Source organism: Coregonus clupeaformis, chromosome 24 (assembly GCF_020615455.1).
Source record: "Coregonus clupeaformis isolate EN_2021a chromosome 24, ASM2061545v1, whole genome shotgun sequence".
Lineage (NCBI taxonomy): Eukaryota > Metazoa > Chordata > Actinopteri > Salmoniformes > Salmonidae > Coregonus > Coregonus clupeaformis.
In genome coordinates this window covers 34,819,612-34,839,460 of record NC_059215.1, presented here as the reverse complement: position 1 = coordinate 34,839,460, position 19,849 = coordinate 34,819,612, and the positions used below count along the sequence as shown (strand labels likewise).

General features: G+C 43.3%; 1 protein-coding gene across 1 annotated transcript in view; it reads left to right on the top strand.

Moving 5' to 3' along the window:
- The window catches only part of LOC121538247 (phosphatidylinositol 3,4,5-trisphosphate-dependent Rac exchanger 1 protein), a 119,835-nt gene that overhangs the window by 33,738 nt on the left and 66,248 nt on the right, over positions 1 to 19,849 (top strand). The window contains exons 4-9 of the mRNA XM_041846094.2: positions 9,172 to 9,276; positions 11,386 to 11,487; positions 11,990 to 12,151; positions 15,590 to 15,723; positions 16,194 to 16,309; positions 18,936 to 19,085. Of these exons, the coding sequence (XP_041702028.1) occupies positions 9,172 to 9,276; positions 11,386 to 11,487; positions 11,990 to 12,151; positions 15,590 to 15,723; positions 16,194 to 16,309; positions 18,936 to 19,085 (769 nt within the window). The remainder of the gene's footprint in view (positions 1 to 9,171; positions 9,277 to 11,385; positions 11,488 to 11,989; positions 12,152 to 15,589; positions 15,724 to 16,193; positions 16,310 to 18,935; positions 19,086 to 19,849) is intronic.

The window sequence follows — 19,849 nt, the reverse complement described above, 5'->3', positions numbered from 1 at the left end:
ACGGCTGTCAATCTTTTGGTGCTTAAATTAAACTGGTAAACTTTATTTATCACAATTTTCTTTAACCAATTATGTTCTTTAATGCAAGGCCGACAGACAAGTTCCTTAATTTTTCCTCCTTCCACTTTCCTCTTCCATTTTTGCGGTAATGCTGCAATTATTTGGTTGTAATTTTGGGTAGAGCAGACATTTCCATATGTTTTTGTTAGCTGCATGTGCGACATAACTCCACCATTCCTACCGATGATATCATTTACGAAGATTATACATTTTTTAAACAATTTCTCAAAAAAGAACATTTTTTATCAATTAGTATATTTGAGTTTAACCACAATATTTATTGCAATATTTGTTCTGTCATTTCTGGAGGATTAAATTGAAATTGCAATCAACTTTCTATGGCTTGTTTTAGAAATAGTGATATTTGGGAGATTATTTCCTTTTCAAATACCTGAAAGTGAGGGGTTGTAATCTGAATAAAGGGAAAAAGTCCCTTCTTGAACATTGGCTGAGACAATCTTACTAGTTTGCTAGAGAACCAGTTCGGATTTAAGTATAATTTTTGTATGACTGAAGCTTTTAATGATAGGTCTAATGCTTTAATATTTAATCATTTCTGTCCTCCTAATTCATATTCATTATATAAATAGGCCCGTTTAATTTTGTCTGGCTTGCCGTTCCAAATAAAATGGAATATTTTCTCATATAATTTAAATAACCATTCGCTAGGCGTAGGCAAGACCATAAGCAAATAGGTAAACTGGGATAATACTAACGAGTTAATCAGGGTGATTTTTCCACAAATTGACAGGTATTTACCTTTCCATGGTAGCAAGATCTTATCTATTTTTGCTAACTTTCTATTACATTTTTTTTGGAGTGAGATCATTTATTTCATTTGGGATATGTATTCCGAGTATATCCACATACATTTTAGAATAAGGCTGTAACATAACAAAATGTGGAAAAAGTCAAGGGGTCTGAAAACTTTCCGAAGGCCCTGTGTGTGTGTGTGTGTGTGTGTGTGTGTGTATGTATGTATGTGTGTATATATATATATATGTGTGTGTATATGTATGTGTATGTATGTATGTTGTTGTTGTTGTGTATGTATGTATGTTTATGTATATATATATATATGTATATATGTATGTATGTATGTATGTATGTATGTATGTATGTATGTATGTATGTATGTATGTATGTATGTATGTATGTATGTATGTACAGTGGGGAAAAAATGTATTTAGTCAGCCACCAATTGTGCAAGTTCTCCCACTTAAAAAGATGAGAGGCCTGTAATTTTCATCATAGGTACACGTCAACTATGACAGACAAATTGAGAAAAAAAAATCCAGAAAATCACATTTGTAGGATTTTTAATGAATTTATTTGCAAATGATGGTGGAAAATAAGTATTTGGTCACCTACAAACAAGCAAGATTTCTGGCTCTCAAAGACCTGTAACTTCTTCTTTAAGAGGCTCCTCTGTCCTCCACTCGTTACCTGTATTAATGGCATCTGTTTGAACTTGTTATCAGTATAAAAGACACCTGTCCACAACCTCAAACAGTCACACTCCAAACTCCACTATGGCCAAGACCAAAGAGCTGTCAAAGGACACCAGAAACAAAATTGTAGACCTGCACCAGGCTGGGAAGACTGAATCTGCAATAGGTAAGCAGCTTGGTTTGAAGAAATCAACTGTGGGAGCAATTATTAGGAAATGGAAGACATACAAGACCACTGATAATCTCCCTCGATCTGGGGCTCCACGCAAGATCTCACCCCGTGGGGTCAAAATGATCACAAGAACGGTGAGCAAAAATCCCAGAACCACACAGGGGGACCTAGTGTGAATGACCTGCAGAGAGCTGGGACCAAAGTAACAAAGCCTACCATCAGTAACACACTACGCCGCCAGGGACTCAAATCCTGCAGTGCCAGACGTGTCCCCCTGCTTAAGCCAGTACATGTCCAGGCCTGTCTGAAGTTTGCTAGAGTGCATTTGGATGATCCAGAAGAGGATTGGGAGAATGTCATATGGTCAGATGAAACCGAAATAGAACTATTTGGTAAAAACTCAACTCGTCGTGTTTGGAGGACAAAGAATGCTGAGTTGCATCCAAAGAACACCATACCTACTGTGAAGCATGGGGGTGGAAACATCATGCTTTGGGGCTGTTTTTCTGCAAAGGGAGCAGGACGACTGATCCGTGTAAAGGAAAGAATGAATGGGGCAATGTATCGTGAGATTTTGAGTGAAAACCTCCTTCCATCAGCAAGGGCATTGAAGATGAAACGTGGCTGGGTCTTTCAGCATGGCAATGATCCCAAACACACCGCCCGGGCAACGAAGGAGTGGCTTCGTAAGAAGCATTTCAAGGTCCTGGAGTGGCCTAGCCAGTCTCCAGATCTCAACCCCATAGAAAATCTTTGGAGGGAGTTGAAAGTCCGTGTTGCCCAGTGACAGCCCCAAAACATCACTGCTCTAGAGGAGATCTGCATGGAGGAATGGGCCAAAATACCAGCAACAGTGTGTGAAAACCTTGTGAAGACTTACAGAAAACGTTTGACCTGTGTCATTGCCAACAAAGGGTATATAACAAAGTATTGAGAAACTTTTGTTATTGACCAAATACTTATTTTCCACCATAATTTGCAAATAAATTCATTAAAAATCCTACAATGTGATTTTCTGGAATTTTTTTTTCTCATTTTGTCTGTCATAGTTGACTTTTGCTGGCCTCTCATCTTTTTAAGTGGGAGAACATGCACAATCGGTGGCTGACTAAATACTTTTTTCCCCCACTGTATGTATATATATATATGCAGTGAGGGGAAAAAAGTATTTGATCCCCTGCTGTTTTTGTACGTTTGCCCACTGACAAAGAAATGATCAGTCTATAATTTTAATGGTAGGTTTATTTGAACAGTGAGAGACAGAATAACAACAACAAAATTCAGAAAAACGCATGTCAAAAATGTTATAAATTGATTTGCATTTTAATGAGGGAAATAGGTATTTGACCCCCTCTCAATCAGAAAGATTTCTGGCTCCCAGGTGTCTTTTATACAGGTAACGAGCTGAGATTAGGAACACACTCTTAAAGGTAGTGCTCCTAATCTCAGCTTGTTACCTGTATAAAAGACACCTGTCCACAGAAGCAATCAATCAATCAGATTCCAAAATCTCCACCATGGCCAAGACCAAAGAGCTCTCCAAGGATGTCAGGGACAAGATTGTAGACCTACACAAGGCTGGAGTGGGCTACAAGACCATCGCCAAGCAGCTTGGTGAGAAGGTGACAACAGTTGGTGCGATTATTCGCAAATGGAAGAAACACAAAAGTGCTGTCAATCTCCCTCGGCCTGGGTGAAAGTGTTGTGGTCAGATGAGACCAAAATTGAGCTCTTTGGCATCAACTCAACTCGCCGTGTTTGGAGGAGGAGGAATGCTGCCTATGACCCCAAGAACACCATCCCCACCGTCAAACATGGAGGTGGAAACATTATGCTTTTGGGGTGTTTTTCTGCTAAGGGGACAGGACAACTTCACCGCATCAAAGGGACGATGGACAGGGCCATGTACCATCAAATCTTGGGTGAGAACCTCCTTCCCTCAGCCAGGGCATTGAAAATGGGTCGTGGATGGTTATTCCAGCATGACAATGACCCAAAACACACGGCCAAGGCAACAAAGGAGTGGCTCAAGAAGAAGCACATTAAGGTCCTGGAGTGGCCTAGCCAGTCTCCAGACCTTAATCCCATAGAAAATCTGTGGAGGGAGCTGAAGGTTCGAGTTGCCAAACGTCAGCCTCGAAACCTTAATGACTTGGAGAAGATCTGCAAAGAGGAGTGGGACAAAATCCCTCCTGAGATGTGTGCAAACCTGGTGGCCAACTACAAGAAACGTCTGACCTCTGTGATTGACTGGTTCGAATCCAGGCTCTGTCGCAGCCGGCCGCGACCGGGAGACTCATGGGCGGCGCACAATTGGCCCAGCGTCGTCCAGGGTAGGGGAGGGAATGGCCGGCAGGCATGTAGCTCAGTTGATAGAGCATGGTGTTTGCAACGCCAGGGTTGTGGGTTCGATTCCCACGGGGGGCCAGTATAAAAAAAAAATGTATTCACTAACTGTAAGTCGCTCTGGATAAGAGCGTCTGCTAAATGACTAAAATGTAAATGTAATTGCCAACAAGGGTTTTGCCACCAAGTACTAAGTCATGTTTTGCAGAGGGGTCAAATACTTATTTCCCTCATTTAAAATGCAAATCAATTCATAACATTTTTGACATTCGTTTTTCTGGATTTTTTTGTTGTTATTCTGTCTCTCACTGTTCAAATAAACCTACCATTAAAATTATAGACTGATCATGTCTTTGTCAGTGGGCAAACGGACAAAATCAGCAGGGGATCAAATACTTTTTTCCCTCACTGTATATATGGTTTTTCTTTATTTATACATTTTTTTACATGGTAGAGTAATAGTGAAGACATCAACACTATTAAATAACTCATTTGGAATCATGTTTTAATCAAAAAAGTGTTAAACATATCAAAATATATTTTATATTTGAGATTCTTCAAATAACCACTTTGCTTTGATGACAACTTTGCACACTCTTGGCATTCTCTCAACCAGCTTCATGACCAAGGCCATATTATGGCAAGAACAGCTCAAATAAGCAAAGAGAAACGACAGTCCATCATTACTTTAAGACATGAAGGTCAGTCAATACAGAACATTTTAAGAACTTTGAAAGTTTAAAATGCATTCGCAAAAACCATCAAGCGCTATGGTGAAACTGGCTCTCATGAGGACCGCCACAGGAAAGGAAGACCCAGAGTTACCTCTGCTGCAGAGGATAAGTTCATTAGAGTTACCAGCCTCAGAAATTGCAGCCCAAATAAATGCTTCACAGAGTTCAAGTAACAGACACATCTCAACATCAACTGTTCAGAAGGGACTGTGTGAATCAGGTCTTCATGGTCGAATTGCTGCAAAGAAACCACTACTAAAGGACACCAATAAGAAGAAGAGACCTGCTTGGGCCAAGAAACACGAGAGATTTTTGGTTCCAACCGCTGTGTCTTTGTGAGACGCGTGTGGGTGAACGGATGATCTCCGCGTCTGTAGTTCCCACCTTAAAGCATGGAGGAGGAGGTGTTATGGTGTGGGGTGCTTTGCTGGTAATTTAGAATTCAATTCACACTTAACCAGCATGGCTACCACAGCATTCTGCAGCGATACGCCATCCCATCTGGTTTGGGCTTAGTGGGACTATCATTTCCAGGCTGTGTAAGGGCTATTTTGCCAAGAAGGAGAGTGATGGAGTGCTGCATCAGATGACCTGGCCTCCACAATCCCCTGACCTCAACCAAATTGAGATGGTTTGGGATGAGTCGGATGGCAGAGTGAAGGAAAAGCAGCCAACAAGTGCTCAGCATATGTGGGAACTCCTTCAAGACTATTGGAAAATCATTCCAGGTGAAGCTGGTTGAAAGAATGCCAAGAGTGTGCAAAGCTGTCATCAAGGCAAAGGGTGGCTTTTTGAAGAATCTCAAATATAAAATATATTTTGATATTTTTAACACTTTTGGTTACTACATGATTCCATATGTGTTATTTCATAGTTATGATGTCTTTACTATTATTCTACAATGTAAAAATAAAGAAAAACCCTTGAATGAGTAGGTGTGTCCAAACTTTTGACTTGTACTATATATATATATTCCATATTAGATCTCTACACTTTCTAAATTTGTAACGATATTTATTTTCATCTCACTCCCTTTTGATAAGTGTTTTCCCGCTAATTGCATTATGGAACGAACATTCGCGCCTAGCCTACTGCTTTGTACGCATTGCTGAGCTTATAATGTGAAGAAATAATCGTTTATCAACATTTTAAGCCAAATGTTCTGATCTGTTGCATCAGACTCCTTGCTTTTTAACTTATTTTTTCATTTAGCCTAGTTGTATGAATTTGGGTTCTTATCTTCCCACAACTGTCCCAGAGTCTGTGTGGAATAGGCTATTTCTTTCTTGACAAACGGACCAATAGAATAGGTCAACTTTTCTACTATGGGGTATAGTAGATTGACATAGGCTAGTGATTTTGCTGTTCGTTAGGCTACTCCTCTTATTAGCTTCGTGATTTTTTAATTTGACAGGATTTGGTGTTTCACACCATATGCTGGGCCAGCTGTTGCTCCCGGTGATGTCTCGGACTTTGTTGCCCTGCCAGCCAGCAGCTCTGTGTGTGTCTGTCTGTCTGTGTGGGACAGCAGAGCCCTGGGCTACGCTATCCCTCTGTTGCTTCGCCGTTTACGGCCGCAAAACACGGTGACACACATTTAATCTATCCTCGTCATGGGAACCGGAGAGAAGCTGAACCTAATGTTACATAAAAGCCAGATTAGTTATCTCTTCTTTCTGCGTTGCCATGCGGACCTGACACAGGCATGAGAGGAGGTAGAGGATGGAAGGCTAGACTAGTCTGTAGCAGCATGGCCTCTTGAGGTTGACTTTGATATACTGTGTTTCCAAAGAGCTGTGAGAGTCAACATTTAGAATGGATAGAGAGAGCGAGAGAGAACGAGAGGGAAATGGAGAGGGAGACACTGAGACCAATGGAGAACCTGGTAGAGATTGTTACTATGTGAACCTTTTTACAGTGCTTGGCCCCATCAGAGTTTTCACAATTACCTCATGTACAGTGGGGAAAAAAAGTATTTAGTCAGCCACCAATTGTGCAAATTCTCCCACTTAAAAAGATGAGAGAGGCCTGTAATTTTCATCATAGGTACACGTCAACTATGACAGACAAATTGAGAAAAAAAATCCAGAAAATCACATCGTAGGATTTTTAATGAATTTATTTGCAAATTATGGTGGAAAATAAGTATTTGGTCACCTACAAACAAGCAAGATTCTGGCTCTCACAGACCTGTAACTTCTTCTTTAAGAGGCTCCTCTGTCCTCCACTCGTTACCTGTATTAATGGCACCTGTTTGAACATGTTATCAGTATAAAAGACACCTGTCCACAACCTCAAACAGTCACACTCCAAACTCCACTATGGCCAAGACCAAAGAGCTGTCAAAGGACACCAGAAACAAAATTGTAGACCTGCACCAGGCTGGGAAGACTGAATCTGCAATAGGTAAGCAGCTTGGTTTAAATAAATCAACTGTGGGAGCAATTATTAGGAAATGGAAGACATACAAGACCACTGATAATCTCCCTCGATCTGGGGCTCCACGCAAGATCTCACCCCGTGGGGTCAAAATGATCACAAGAACGGTGAGCAAAAATCCCAGAACCACATGGGGGGACCTAGTGAATGACCTGCAGAGAGCTGGGACCAAAGTAACAAATTCTACCTTCAGTAACACACTACGCCGCTAGGGACTCAAATCCTGCAGTGCCAGACGTGTCCCCCTGCTAAAAGCCAGTACATGTCCAGGCCCGTCTGAAGTTTGCTAGAGTGCATTTGGATGATCCAGAAGAGGATTGGGAGAATGTCATATGGTCAGATGAAACCGAAATAGAACTATTTGGTAAAAACTCAACTCGTCGTGTTTGGAGGACAAAGAATGCTGAGTTGCATCCAAAGAACACCATACCTACTGTGAAGCATGGGGGTGGAAACATCATGCTTTGGGGCTGTTTTTCTGCAAAGGGACCAGGACGACTGATCCGTGTAAAGGAAAGAATGAATGGGGCCATGTATCGTGAGATTTTGAGTGAAAACCTCCTTCCATCAGCAAGGGCATTGAAGATGAAACGTGGCTGGGTCTTTCAGCATGGCAATGATCCCAAACACATCGCCCGGGCAACGAAGGAGTGGCTTCGTAAGAAGCATTTCAAGGTCCTGGAGTGGCCTAGCCAGTCTCCAGATCTCAACCCCATAGAAAATCTTTGGAGGGAGTTGAAAGTCCGTGTTGCCCAGCGACAGCCCCAAAACATCACTGCTCTAGAGGAGATCTGCATGGAGGAATGGGCCAAAATACCAGCAACAGTGTGTGAAAACCTTGTGAAGACTTACAGAAAACGTTTGACCTGTGTCATTGCCAACAAAGGGTATATAACAAAGTATTGAGAAACTTTTGTTATTGACCAAATACTTATTTTCCACTATAATTTGCAAATAAATTCATTAAAAATCCTACAATGTGATTTTCTGGATTTTATTTTCTCATTTTGTCTGTCATAGTTGATGTGTACCTATGATGAAAATTACAGGCCTCTCTCATCTTTTTAAGTGGGAGAACTTGCACAATTGGTGGCTGACTAAATACTTTTTTCCCCCACTGTATTTAACATTGGATGCCTGATAGAAATGCTACGCAGCATTCTTACCTCATGCTCAATATTCAAATGGCAAACAAAAACAAACTTAACAACTTCAAACAGCTTCAATGGAGTGACTGAGTGCCTCTATATTGATATGCCTGTTAAGTCGCTACCTTAAATGCACACGTCCAGCTTTTCAGAGAGAGAGAGAGTGTAGTGTTTCTCTGAAGGTTGTGGGGATATGCTAGCATCGCACGTACGAGCTAGGATTTCACTTCCTGCACTGTTTCGGGTGACCGCAGCAGAGTTTTGGTTACCAACCATAGCAGAGTGAGGAGGCCCTACACTGAAGCTGGTTTCACTTCCTAATGGCTAGTATACACTTGAAGGCCAAATGGGGTTTTGGGCTGGCTTAAATTAAATTCTGAGGAAGAGATTGCCTAGGCCTATATGTTGTCCCTAATGGTGGATAAATAATGCATTGAACCTATGTGTATAGCTATCATATTACTAAGTGATCATGAGGAAAGCCTTCGGTGGCCAAACCTATAGGACAGTACAGTATATCCCCTAGCAATAACTGTGCCAGTGGGAATAGAGGAATTTCAGAGTGCTTTCTCAGTGCAGTATTTACCCAAATAAGGAAAGAACATCAGAATTGTAATCTTAATTGTTTGTTTTTTTTACCTCGAGGAATTATGTGTATAGGAGTTATACTTCAATTCAACTGATGTTGTGACATTATCACTAGAGATCTGTGTTTGACTAAAAGTTGTTGGAAACAATTCTGTTCCAGAATATTCAATGCCAAGTTTTTATATTTGGATAAGATCAGGTTCTGACTGACTTGTGTTTCTTCCATCTTTCAGAAGGGGCGGTTCTCGGTGTATGGGGAGTACTGCAGTAACCACGAGAAAGCCCTGCGGCTGCTGATGGAGCTCAACAAGATCCCCGAAATCAGGACATTCCTCCTGGTGAGGATTCCACCGCTGACACCAACTGTCCCTGTCTTTTTACATATCTCGTTCGCTCTCTTTTTCTTCAATCTTCTCTTCCTCTATCTATTCTTCCTCCTTTTCTATTCCTCTTCCACCTGTTCTATTCCTCTTCTTTTCCACCTCTTCCTCCCACTCCTTTACTTTTCTCCCTGATCCTCTTCTCCCTGATCCTCTTCCCCTGCGTCACATCTTTTTCCTCCTCCTCCATTTTCTTCCCTCTCTTCCTTTTCCACCTCTGTCCCAATCACCATCCCTCTCTCTATCCTCTTCATAATGTCACCTCTTCTTCTGTTTACATGTTTATGTTCATTATAAAAATAACAGGTATTAGAATGAGATTGCTTGGTTACTCTGGCAAACTCACGATGTAACCACAGAGTGTGTCAAGGTTGTTTTGTCACCAGAAGTCCAGCTGTTTCCTTGTTTTGACAACCCTTCTTGCCCCTCAACAATGAACACAGGAACTGCCTTTGACTGCGCTTCCAAAAATGATGTCATGCTCGGTGTGAGCTGGCCAGCTGCAGTACATTGGCACGGCTGGCTGGAAGATCTGAGCCTTGTTGACACCGATGTGTTTCCTCCGTCTCATTATTGACTGACCTGAACTTGTTCTAGTTGTGTTCTGTACATTCTATCCCAGGCTGCTAGTGGAAAATCACATGGGGGTAAATCCTAACTTTCACAAGTCAAATGTTTGTCTTAAACTTAGTCATGCGTTGATATCAATGGGAGACTAAGATACATTTTACATAAGTGGATGTTAGGATTCGCCCCATACATTTAAACTTTTAGTGGACTAACCCTTTAAGCTACAAGTCTGAGCTCCACAGGTTTAAGCTCTAGGCTGGTTTCAACCCAAAATGCATGGTAGTCCACTGTGCTTTTTGTGGAAGTGGTGGAGTGAGGGAATTGAGGTGTAGTCAGTCGATGAACTCTGTGGCGTGGAGACAATGCCTTCTGTAATCGCAGGGAGCCTGGAGGCTTAATGAGTAATCACATTTGGATGTAGGCTCTGCATTAATTAGTCACGATTATAAATGCAAATCGTTATTAGTATTATAATGATATTTGAGGGTGGTGCGGCATGAAGAGCCATTGGCGCATCTGTTGTTTCCTCTCTTGAATTCTGTTCCATTTCCATGTTTTTGCGGTATTTGAGCTAATATTTCCATGTTAATTGACAAGCACTGAATATGTACGCCGTCTCTACAAGGACATCAAAACAAAGCTGTAAAGCTGAGAGGAGTCAATTGAAAGTATAGTGAAAGGAGGTCAAAGAGAAGCTCTCGAAGGGAGTTTGGCTGCAGGCACGCAGATGGAAATAATGTTCATATTAGAAGACTGGAGAGAGAGGAGAGGGGGATTGCATCAGGATTGCCAAACTGGCTGGAATCTGTGGAATCTCAGAATTCTGCAGTCAAGTTTTTGAGAGCAGTTTTTGCGCTCCTCTCCTCCCCGCACCCTCAAGCGTTAGCTTCAACCAAAGACTGCATGAGCACGACACTGCTGTTTCTCCTCAGAGTGCCTTATGAACTTGAAAGTGGTGGAATGTGATTAAAATGAAATATGTGCACTATACCGACCAATGATGTGCTTTCTGTTTTCTTCACCAAAGTATTTTCGTGCGGCGTATCTAGTTTGGCCTTTGATCTGGTGGTGAAACGCTGCTCATTCTTGCCCTCTGGGACTTAGCATTTGACAGACCTGGTTCCTAGAAAATAAAGCACATAGAAGAGAACCCACCAGCTTTGTCTCGCTCTCTCTCTCACTCACTCACTCTCTCACATCTGAAGAATCCTCCTCAGAAGGGTTTCACCACCAAACATACATTTCTCAAAGCATTACTTTAGTTACAGTTTGCCACCCGATCCCCATGGAGGTCATTAATACAACTGCGAAGACTTGCTGTGGTGTTTTGGATTTAGCTTCTTGCCCTAAACCACTTCACATAATCATTTTAGTGGAGTTACCAACTTACATTTCTAGAAGAATCACAAAGAAGATTTAGGATGGGTCATAGGCCATAGATGCCCCTGTTTGATAAATTACCGTTTTGTTAACATCTGTGTGTTGTCTGTGTTCCAGCACTGTATGCTGTTGGGAGGAAAGAAGAGCACAGACATTCCCCTGGAGGGGTACCTGCTATCGCCCATTCAGAGGATCTGCAAGTACCCCCTTCTACTGAAGGTATGGATGACACACGAACATAAACACAAACATTCCAACCTTGTCTGAGCCACTCCTATCATGTATGATCTTCATTCTCCACCCCTCGTCCAATTTCTCCCCTTTTTCCAACTTCTCCGCAACTTCGATCCGCACCCTCTGTCCCACCACTTCATCCCCCGCTCTTCTCCATCCTATGTCCGACCTCCACGCTCCCCCTCCATCCTAACATTTGCCCAAAACTCTGTGCATCCATCATCCCACAATCTTACCTGACCTCTCCACCTCTACATGCAACTCTATCCACCATTGACTCTTTGCAGAATATTGATGAGATGATTCCTAATAATGAGAATGGTGCTTATCATCCAGCGCACCAGGGCTGTTCTCTGTAACAGTATTAATGGCTGTTTATATGCTGTAGTTCTAATGAAGACATCTTGACTATTTGGCTTTAACCCATTAATGACCTGACCAAGTGACCACTCTATTCGCCTCTTCCTCCTGTCTCTAACCGCACTAGGAGCTGTTGAAGCGGACGCCCAAGAAGCACGCGGACTACCCTGCGGTGGAGGAGGCACTGCAGGCCATGAAGGCAGTGTGCTCCAACATCAACGAGACCAAGAGGCAGATGGAGAAACTGGAGGCCCTGGAGCAGCTGCAGTCACACATCGAGGGCTGGGAGGTGAGGGATTCTATTCTATTCTACTCTGGACCATGTCTAGGATGCACCCTATAGGTCACCATTGAGGGAGGGAGAGAGAGGGGGAGAGGAGGGAGTGGGAGAGAGGGGGGAGATGGAGGCGGGGAAGAGTACTAAAAGGTGAAAAGAGGGGAGTGACGTGTGCGATAAAGAAGAGAGGCGAGACAGAAGGGTGGGGGGTCAGAGAGAGAGGAGGGAGGGAGGGAGGGAGGGGGTGCTAGAAAGATAAGAGAAGTGTGCGATAAAGATGAGAGGATGGAGAGGGGTGGGAGGTGAGAAGAAAGATTGAGAGAGGAGAGGTAAGATAAAGAGGATAGTTAGATGGAGAGAGAGTGAGAGAGAACGGAACGGTTCTCCTTTATATAGAAATGGTTCGAATGACAGGAAAGAGATGGAAAAGGGAAGCTCCGAGTTTTCACACACACACACACACACACACACTGTCGTCCTCATTGACCCCTATACCCACTCAGTCATGGCTGTGGCGAAAAAGCTTAGGCCAGTTTTCGAGAGTCCACCAAATGCTAAGCACCACTTCATTTTCTGTGACAGTAAAACGCTCCTCCAGCTTCCCCCAGATTACCAGCATGCACAGGGCACGGACAGGGCTTGGGAGCGGAGCGGAGTGCCCAGTGCGTTTTTCACGCCTCCTTCACCCTCCACAACAGAGCCCTTGTCCCCTGACTCTCCTCTGGTCCTCTGGGCCCCGGAGAGGACAATCCGTCCGCTCAGGAGCCAAGGGAAGGTCAAAGGGCACCCTGCCCAATCGGCAGAGCCCAAAGAGGCAGGGCCTAGTCTCACACGGGGCCCTTTGAGGAAAAAAGAGAGAACCTCACAATGGCATCCTACACATACACACACACACACACACTCAAAGCCTGCCAAGATTTGCCTCGCTCTGATGAAATATGCCACCGTTTCACCCCCGCGATTGTCCTCCGTCAAAAATGTGACAAAACAAGAGGCTGTTGTGTGTTTAACAAGGATAAACGATGTGGAGATAGAAATTACACCATGTCGTCGCAGTTTCCTCCACAGATCAATCAGACTTTATTATTGGCATTTTCGTTCAATAACTCTCATTTGATTCTAGCCACTGACGTGGGGGCAGTTGTACATCCGTTTTTGGGATTGGTTCTCTGATTCACTTTGCATTGACCCCTAGAGGTCAAAACATGTCTGAGAGTGAACGAGTATTGGGACATAGAGCCTCTGTCTACTTGCTCCGTATCACAGTTCATCCTCATGAAAGGCACTACCCCCTCTTCCTACCTTCTTCCCTCCCTTTAAAGCACTCTAGCTTTAGCCCGTTATCTCCACTCCTCCACTCTCCAGTGTAATCACCTCTCCACTCCTCCACTCTCCAGTGTAATCACCTCTCCACTCCTAATAGGGAGGTAGTAGTGCAGAATCAGGGCCCAGACACATTAGCATTGCTCTGATAGACAGACAGCTCTCCTGCTTCCACCATCCATCCCTCAGCCATCCTCCATCCATCCCTCCATCCCTCCATCCCCCACCCGCCTTCCTGCACGTTTAAACATGGAATTTGATCGATCGTAAAACCGTCTGCTAGGCTGGTTGGAATGCACGTGATCTACAGGAGTGCGGATAATCCTGTTTTTTGGGGGGAGCTACGCGCGTCTGTCAGAAATGTAGTGCCCAGAGGAATCAATTATGATGGTTGTGAGGGTGGGGGTCTGGTTTTGGGCGGCTACGGTGGCATGCTCTCAATGACATCAAAGAGACCGTTAAATTTGGTAAAGTCCAACCATAAAGGGGGGTTGGTGTCTCTGTACCAAAAATGGGGGTGGGGCAGGAGATCCAGAGTCCACACATGGGCACGCTTAGTTCTGGTTGATTTTAGATTGGTGCATTCCATTGAACAATGATGCTTTGTTTTGTTATGGCTACATGCATGGCATGAATGCATCCATGCACATGCACCTTATTACGAATCATTATGTTACAAGGCAATCCAAAATGTGTACGTGTGTGGTTAATTGCATCGGTGTAGGTTTGATTGATTTCCTGTCTGAAATGGCACCCTATTCCCTATATAGTGCACTACCTTTGCTCAGATGCCAAAGGGGAGGTCCCATATGTCTCTGGTCAAAAGTATTGCACTATATACGTAATGGTGCCATTTCTGAAACACCCCCATACATAATTAACGTCACAGCTAGAATCCCATAAGTCAACCTTTAAGAATCCCTTTAGCTTTCTTGTTTACAATGGGCTAGTGTAAAACCCTGAAAATACTTATTTAAAATTACTTAATCTAATGACTAAATAGTGACTAATTTACCGTAAGTCGTGGCCTAGTATCGTGAAAAGGTTAATTGGCTCTCATACAGTTTGGTGTCCATGCATACTTGATGACGTCAACCAGCTTCAAAAGCCAGAGAGACAGCAATATGTACCCCGAATAGGGTAAAACGAAAACCCAATTCATTATGAAACGAGTTGAATCTCGCAATTAAGAACTTGTGTCAGATCGTATGTCTAAAAGGAACAGTGTTTGTGTGCATGCGCATGTATGCGACTACATGCGTTTTGTTTAAGAATCTGTGGTTTTCATCCCATGGCTAAAGAGGCCACAGAGTGCACCTTTAACTCACGTTTTACTATAGAGATTTGAGTAACACTTCACATTAAGTACCCTGCCACAAAACTGTCATAACAGTGGCTTTACACCTGTAGTCCCAACACTGCCATGACATTACATATCAGGGAAACGTTGGGAAATAGTTGGAATACTTCACATGTTACATCTCAGCTCACCCAGAGTGGTATGTGGCTTGCAGGGGTAAAATAAGTAGGCTTTGTCTAAGCCTGACCAGATGTCCCTTCGGGACCCAGAGCTGGCACTATTTAAACAAAATCTTGTTTCCTCCCCATTTTAGACTAGTTTCCTCCAGTTCAGTTCAGTTCGGGGGCCAGTTGGCAACTTGTCCAACCACTGTGGGCTGAAGAACAGTGCACAGCTGACTTTTGTCTTGTGTTAAGGGCCATTGGCAAAGTTCAGGGAAGGACTGTTGTATACACTATTGTTCTGTTGTATAACAGTAGGAGTGAGGGTGTCGTCTGTTGTTCATTCCATCCTATTAGCACAATGAAATGGAAACAAATAGTTTGAACCGAATCCAATGTCATCCGATGTGTGAATTCTCACAGCTGCATTTTGTATTGTTCGACTGGGGTTGTGCACTCTGAACGTAAACACATGTTGTTTGAAAGATAATCATTGTTATAGACACACGTACACACACACACAAAAACACACCTAGAACCCCACACACCCACACACACAGAACCCCCCCCCCACACACACACACACACACACACACACGTCTAGTTGAGAGATGACGACAGGCACCAGTGGTTAATTGCCGTTCTCTCTTGACTGTCTGTCCCCAGGGCACCAATCTGACTGACATCTGCACCGAGCTGCTGCTCCACGGTAACCTGCTCAAGATCTCTGCCGGCAACATCCAGGAGAGAGTCTTCTTCCTGTTCGACAACCTCTTGGTCTACTGCAAGAGGAAATCTAGGTGAGAACGAGGGAGGGAGGAGACGTGGGGATGGGGGAGGGAAAGCAAGAGGGAGGGAGGGCGAGTGGGAGGTTGTGGGGGGGTGACTGAGGGGAGGGAGGGAGGGAGGGAGGGAGGGAGGGAGGGATGGAAGGGAGAGGGAGAGAGAGAGAGGGAGGGAGGGAGGTGGGGATGCAAGTACCTCGTGAAAGTGGTGGGAATGAGCACAACAAGCTTTTTCATTCAGTGATGAGAAGTCCAGTGGCAGAAAGAAGCCAGACGTGGAAAAATTGAGTGAATTCCCAAATGCTGTTTGTGTAGTGTGTACCAAGCTCATTTTAGATACAAACAAATCAAGTCCACCTAACGTTGTGTGTGTGTGCTTCAGGACTGTGAAGTTATTATATATATATATTTTTAAGTTGGCAACAAATTGCATTTTTCTCTGCAGAGAAAAACTCATTTTTGCCATTTTCTGTTCAATTTCCTAGGGTTTCTGGGAAGAAGTCCACCAAGAGGACCAAGTCCATCAACGGTCCCCTGTACCTGTTCCGAGGAAGAATCAACACAGAGGTGATGGAGGTGGAAAATGTTGAGGACGGAACAGGTTTGTACCAGTCCCACCAGTCTTCAGTTCATATACTGTACAGTGCTGTGAAAAAGTATTTGCCCCCTTTCTGTCGTCCAGGTCCTGAGGCAGCAAAGCATCCCCAAACCATCACACTACCACCACCATGCTTGACCGTTGGTGTAAGCTTCTTACTGTGGAATGCAGTGTTTGGTTTTAGCCAGGTATAATGGGACCATGTCGTCTTTGTAAACTCAGGTTCCCTTGATCTGATTACATTCAGTATTAAAAATATGCAAAAATAGAGAAAATCAGAAAGAGCGCAAATACTTTTTCACTACACTGTAGGAACATCATCCCTCTTCACCCCTCCATTTATTCATTCATTCAATCATCCATCCATTGCTCTATTCATTCATCCATATGTCTGTTTAGCCATTTATCACATTTATCTTCCATCAGTTGATATTTTTCTTTCTATTTATTTGGGATTAACTCACTACAGGTCTGGCTGATGTAAAATCATAAACTAATTACACAAACCCATTCTTTCTATGCTACAGTGTTACTTAGGCTTCATACAAACAAAGAGTATTTGTTTCATTTGAACTCTATTTTCCCACAAAAAACAAGATAACGAATTCACTGATAGAATAGGTGATACAAATCTGATGAGTGCTTACAGTTTGGGTGCAGCTATAAAATCTTGTATAGGTTTCTCACACTTTGAATGATAGATAGGGTGGTTATATGAATTTGACGAGTGCTTGCTCGCAGTGATAAGGTCTTACATTGGTTCAGACAGGATGCACAACCTGCATTTCTCACCTTTGAACTTCTGGGATAGCTGCTGCTGCATGAACTGGAACTTACCAACTTACCACACTGTTCTGCTCATTTTGCTCTGGTGATTTATTGCACACTAGCCTGTTTTTGCAAGACCTGGGTTAAAATAGTATTTAAATGTTTCAAATACTTTAGCTTTGCTTGATTGAGCTTACCTGGTGAATAGAAACAATAAAATAGTTCCAAAACTGCCAACCCCGCATATCTTGCATTCCGGGCAGGCTCAAGCAAACGTTCAAAGTATTTGAAAGATTTCAAGAACTATTTGAACCCAGGTCTGATTGTTTTCTCTTGTAGCTGTAGCTCTACCTAAAGGGCCTTAGGGGTAGAAATACACTTTTTCCTCTCACATGCCTCCTTTCTGTGCTCCGCGGGCTGTTTGCTGCCTATCGCCTGGTACTGTACGTTCAGAGGTAACCACAAAGAAAAATATTATGTTCTCTCTCTCTGTATGTTTCTCAGAGACACCCTATAACCTGATTTATTTTTTTTTTGCAGACGCTCTTTTCCAGAGCGACTTACAATTAGTGAGTGCATACATTTTTCATACTGGCCCCCCGTGGGAAACGAACCCACAACCCTTGCGTTGCAAGCGCCATGCTCTACCAACTGAGCTACAGGAGGGCCAGTGATAGTGAGACTAAGGTCATGTGCCCTCTTTACACTGCGAGTTTAACTTCTATGTGTCTAAGGGTATTAATGTGTTGATTTGTAGCATTGTAGAAGCCCAACGAATCACCCTTGAAATATCTGCGCTTTTAAACCGTTCAGTTGACAATTTAAAGCAGGGCTCTCCAACCCTGTTCCTGGAGAGCTACCCTCCTGTAGGTTTTCGCTCCAACACCAGTTGTAACTAACCTGATTCAGTTTATCAACCAGCTAATTACTATAATCAGGTGTGCTAGTTTAGGGTTAGAGTGAAAACCTAAAGTAATATGTTTAGAGTAATAAGAAAATTGAGTGAAGACGTTTGAATGAGATTTGTAGTTTGTATCTTGACGGGCCTGTGTTCTTCCACTGAAGATTACAACCTTGAAATGCACTGACAGCAAGTTTCCCGTTCACACGAAGAGCGACTCAGAGTGTTTTGGCGTGAACGCATACATCACACATCACACTAATTTAAATTAATGCAATAACATGACCCTCCTCCCACATCCACTATTGTTTGACACACACACCTAAACACGATTAGCCCTTTTTATGCTCCCCTCTCTCTCCCTCCCTCTCTCCCTCCCTCCCTCCCTCCCTCCCTCCCTCGCTCTCTATCCCTCGGGGCCAGGGGGTTTCACATCTATTTATATGACCTTTTAACATTACACTAATGTACTTCCATTACCCCAGCCCATTCATTATGCATTACAGTCACCTGGAGCTAAATAGCTGGTAAAATTGGAATGGAGGAGAGGGAGAGCGAGAGCGAGAGAGAGAGGGAGACAAGGAGACGGAATGCGAGGGAGAAAGCGAGACGGACCTTACTGTCGAGTCAGCGGAAAGATGTATTTGACTACTTAGTTATTGTTTGTTATTTTAATTAGCAGTACTTACAGTATGATGGATATTTGAGCTCTTGAGGTATTTCAAAGACAAGTGAAGCTTGAGAGTGGTGTGGCTGGGCTGTATTACCCTCCCAGTTACTACTGAGGTCAAGACGAGTTCATGAACACTGCATGTTTTATCCCCAAGAAAAGCTAGTACAGTATTAATATCAATGTCCATCAATAGCATTGAGGTTAAATGTAATAAGATTATTTCTATAAGAGGGGTCACATGTTGGGTGTGTACCATGGTCCGTTAATAGTTTTTTACCTCGTTTCAGCCGACTACCACAGCAACAACTACACGGTGACCAGCGGCTGGAAGATCCACAACACGGCCAAGAACAAGTGGTTCGTCTGCATGGCCAAGAACGCAGAGGACAAGCAGAAGTGGCTCGATGCCATCTTGAGGGAACGAGAGCAGAGAGAGAGTGAGTATAACAAAAAGGGGCATGTCCTCGCTTTTGGAGTCCTGCTCCCCCTCCCTTGAGAATGTGAGGCTATCATGTTTTCCGATTGTGCTGTACTGTCTGACCTCAGACTTATACAGTATCTCAACAACGCTATGCTGTGGTGAGCTAACACAATTGAAGGTTCAGAATAAATGGTTAGCTTTGCAAGAGGTTACAAATGGATTCCCTCTGTTGTGAGAGATCATGCAGTATGTATGCAAATGAATTTGTGCATCACTAGGACGGTTGTGGTATGCTTATGGTATGTCTTACTGCCCATTGTCACTCTCTCTCTGGCTTTTGTTTCATAAATACATAAAGATCGTGGCATAATTATTACCAAATGAATGCAGAAGAACAGTCTGGAGTTTAACATTCAAAGGAAAGAGCCAGCCGCCTCTTACGGTGCAGTACGAGACCCGTGTTTGCTAATCAACACCCCCAAGAAGAGAGCGCACTCTATCCAACAGTTAATTTACAAACAAACTCAAGATGCGCTAAAAACAGATTCTTCGATCCCAGCAAGAGCCTGAAATAGAGAAGCAGTAGCAGCTTGCCAGAAACGGCAGCTCACGAGAGAGTATTGCAACACAGTACCCATCACGGGTTGTTGTCTGTCTGTGAGACCGCTCTGTTCTCTCTCTGTTTTGTCTAGCCAACTATACTGTGGCATGAAAATGAGGCTCGTAACACATTTTGGATGCCATTTCTCGACTTGGTGTGTAGCGATTGCAGACGTTTGA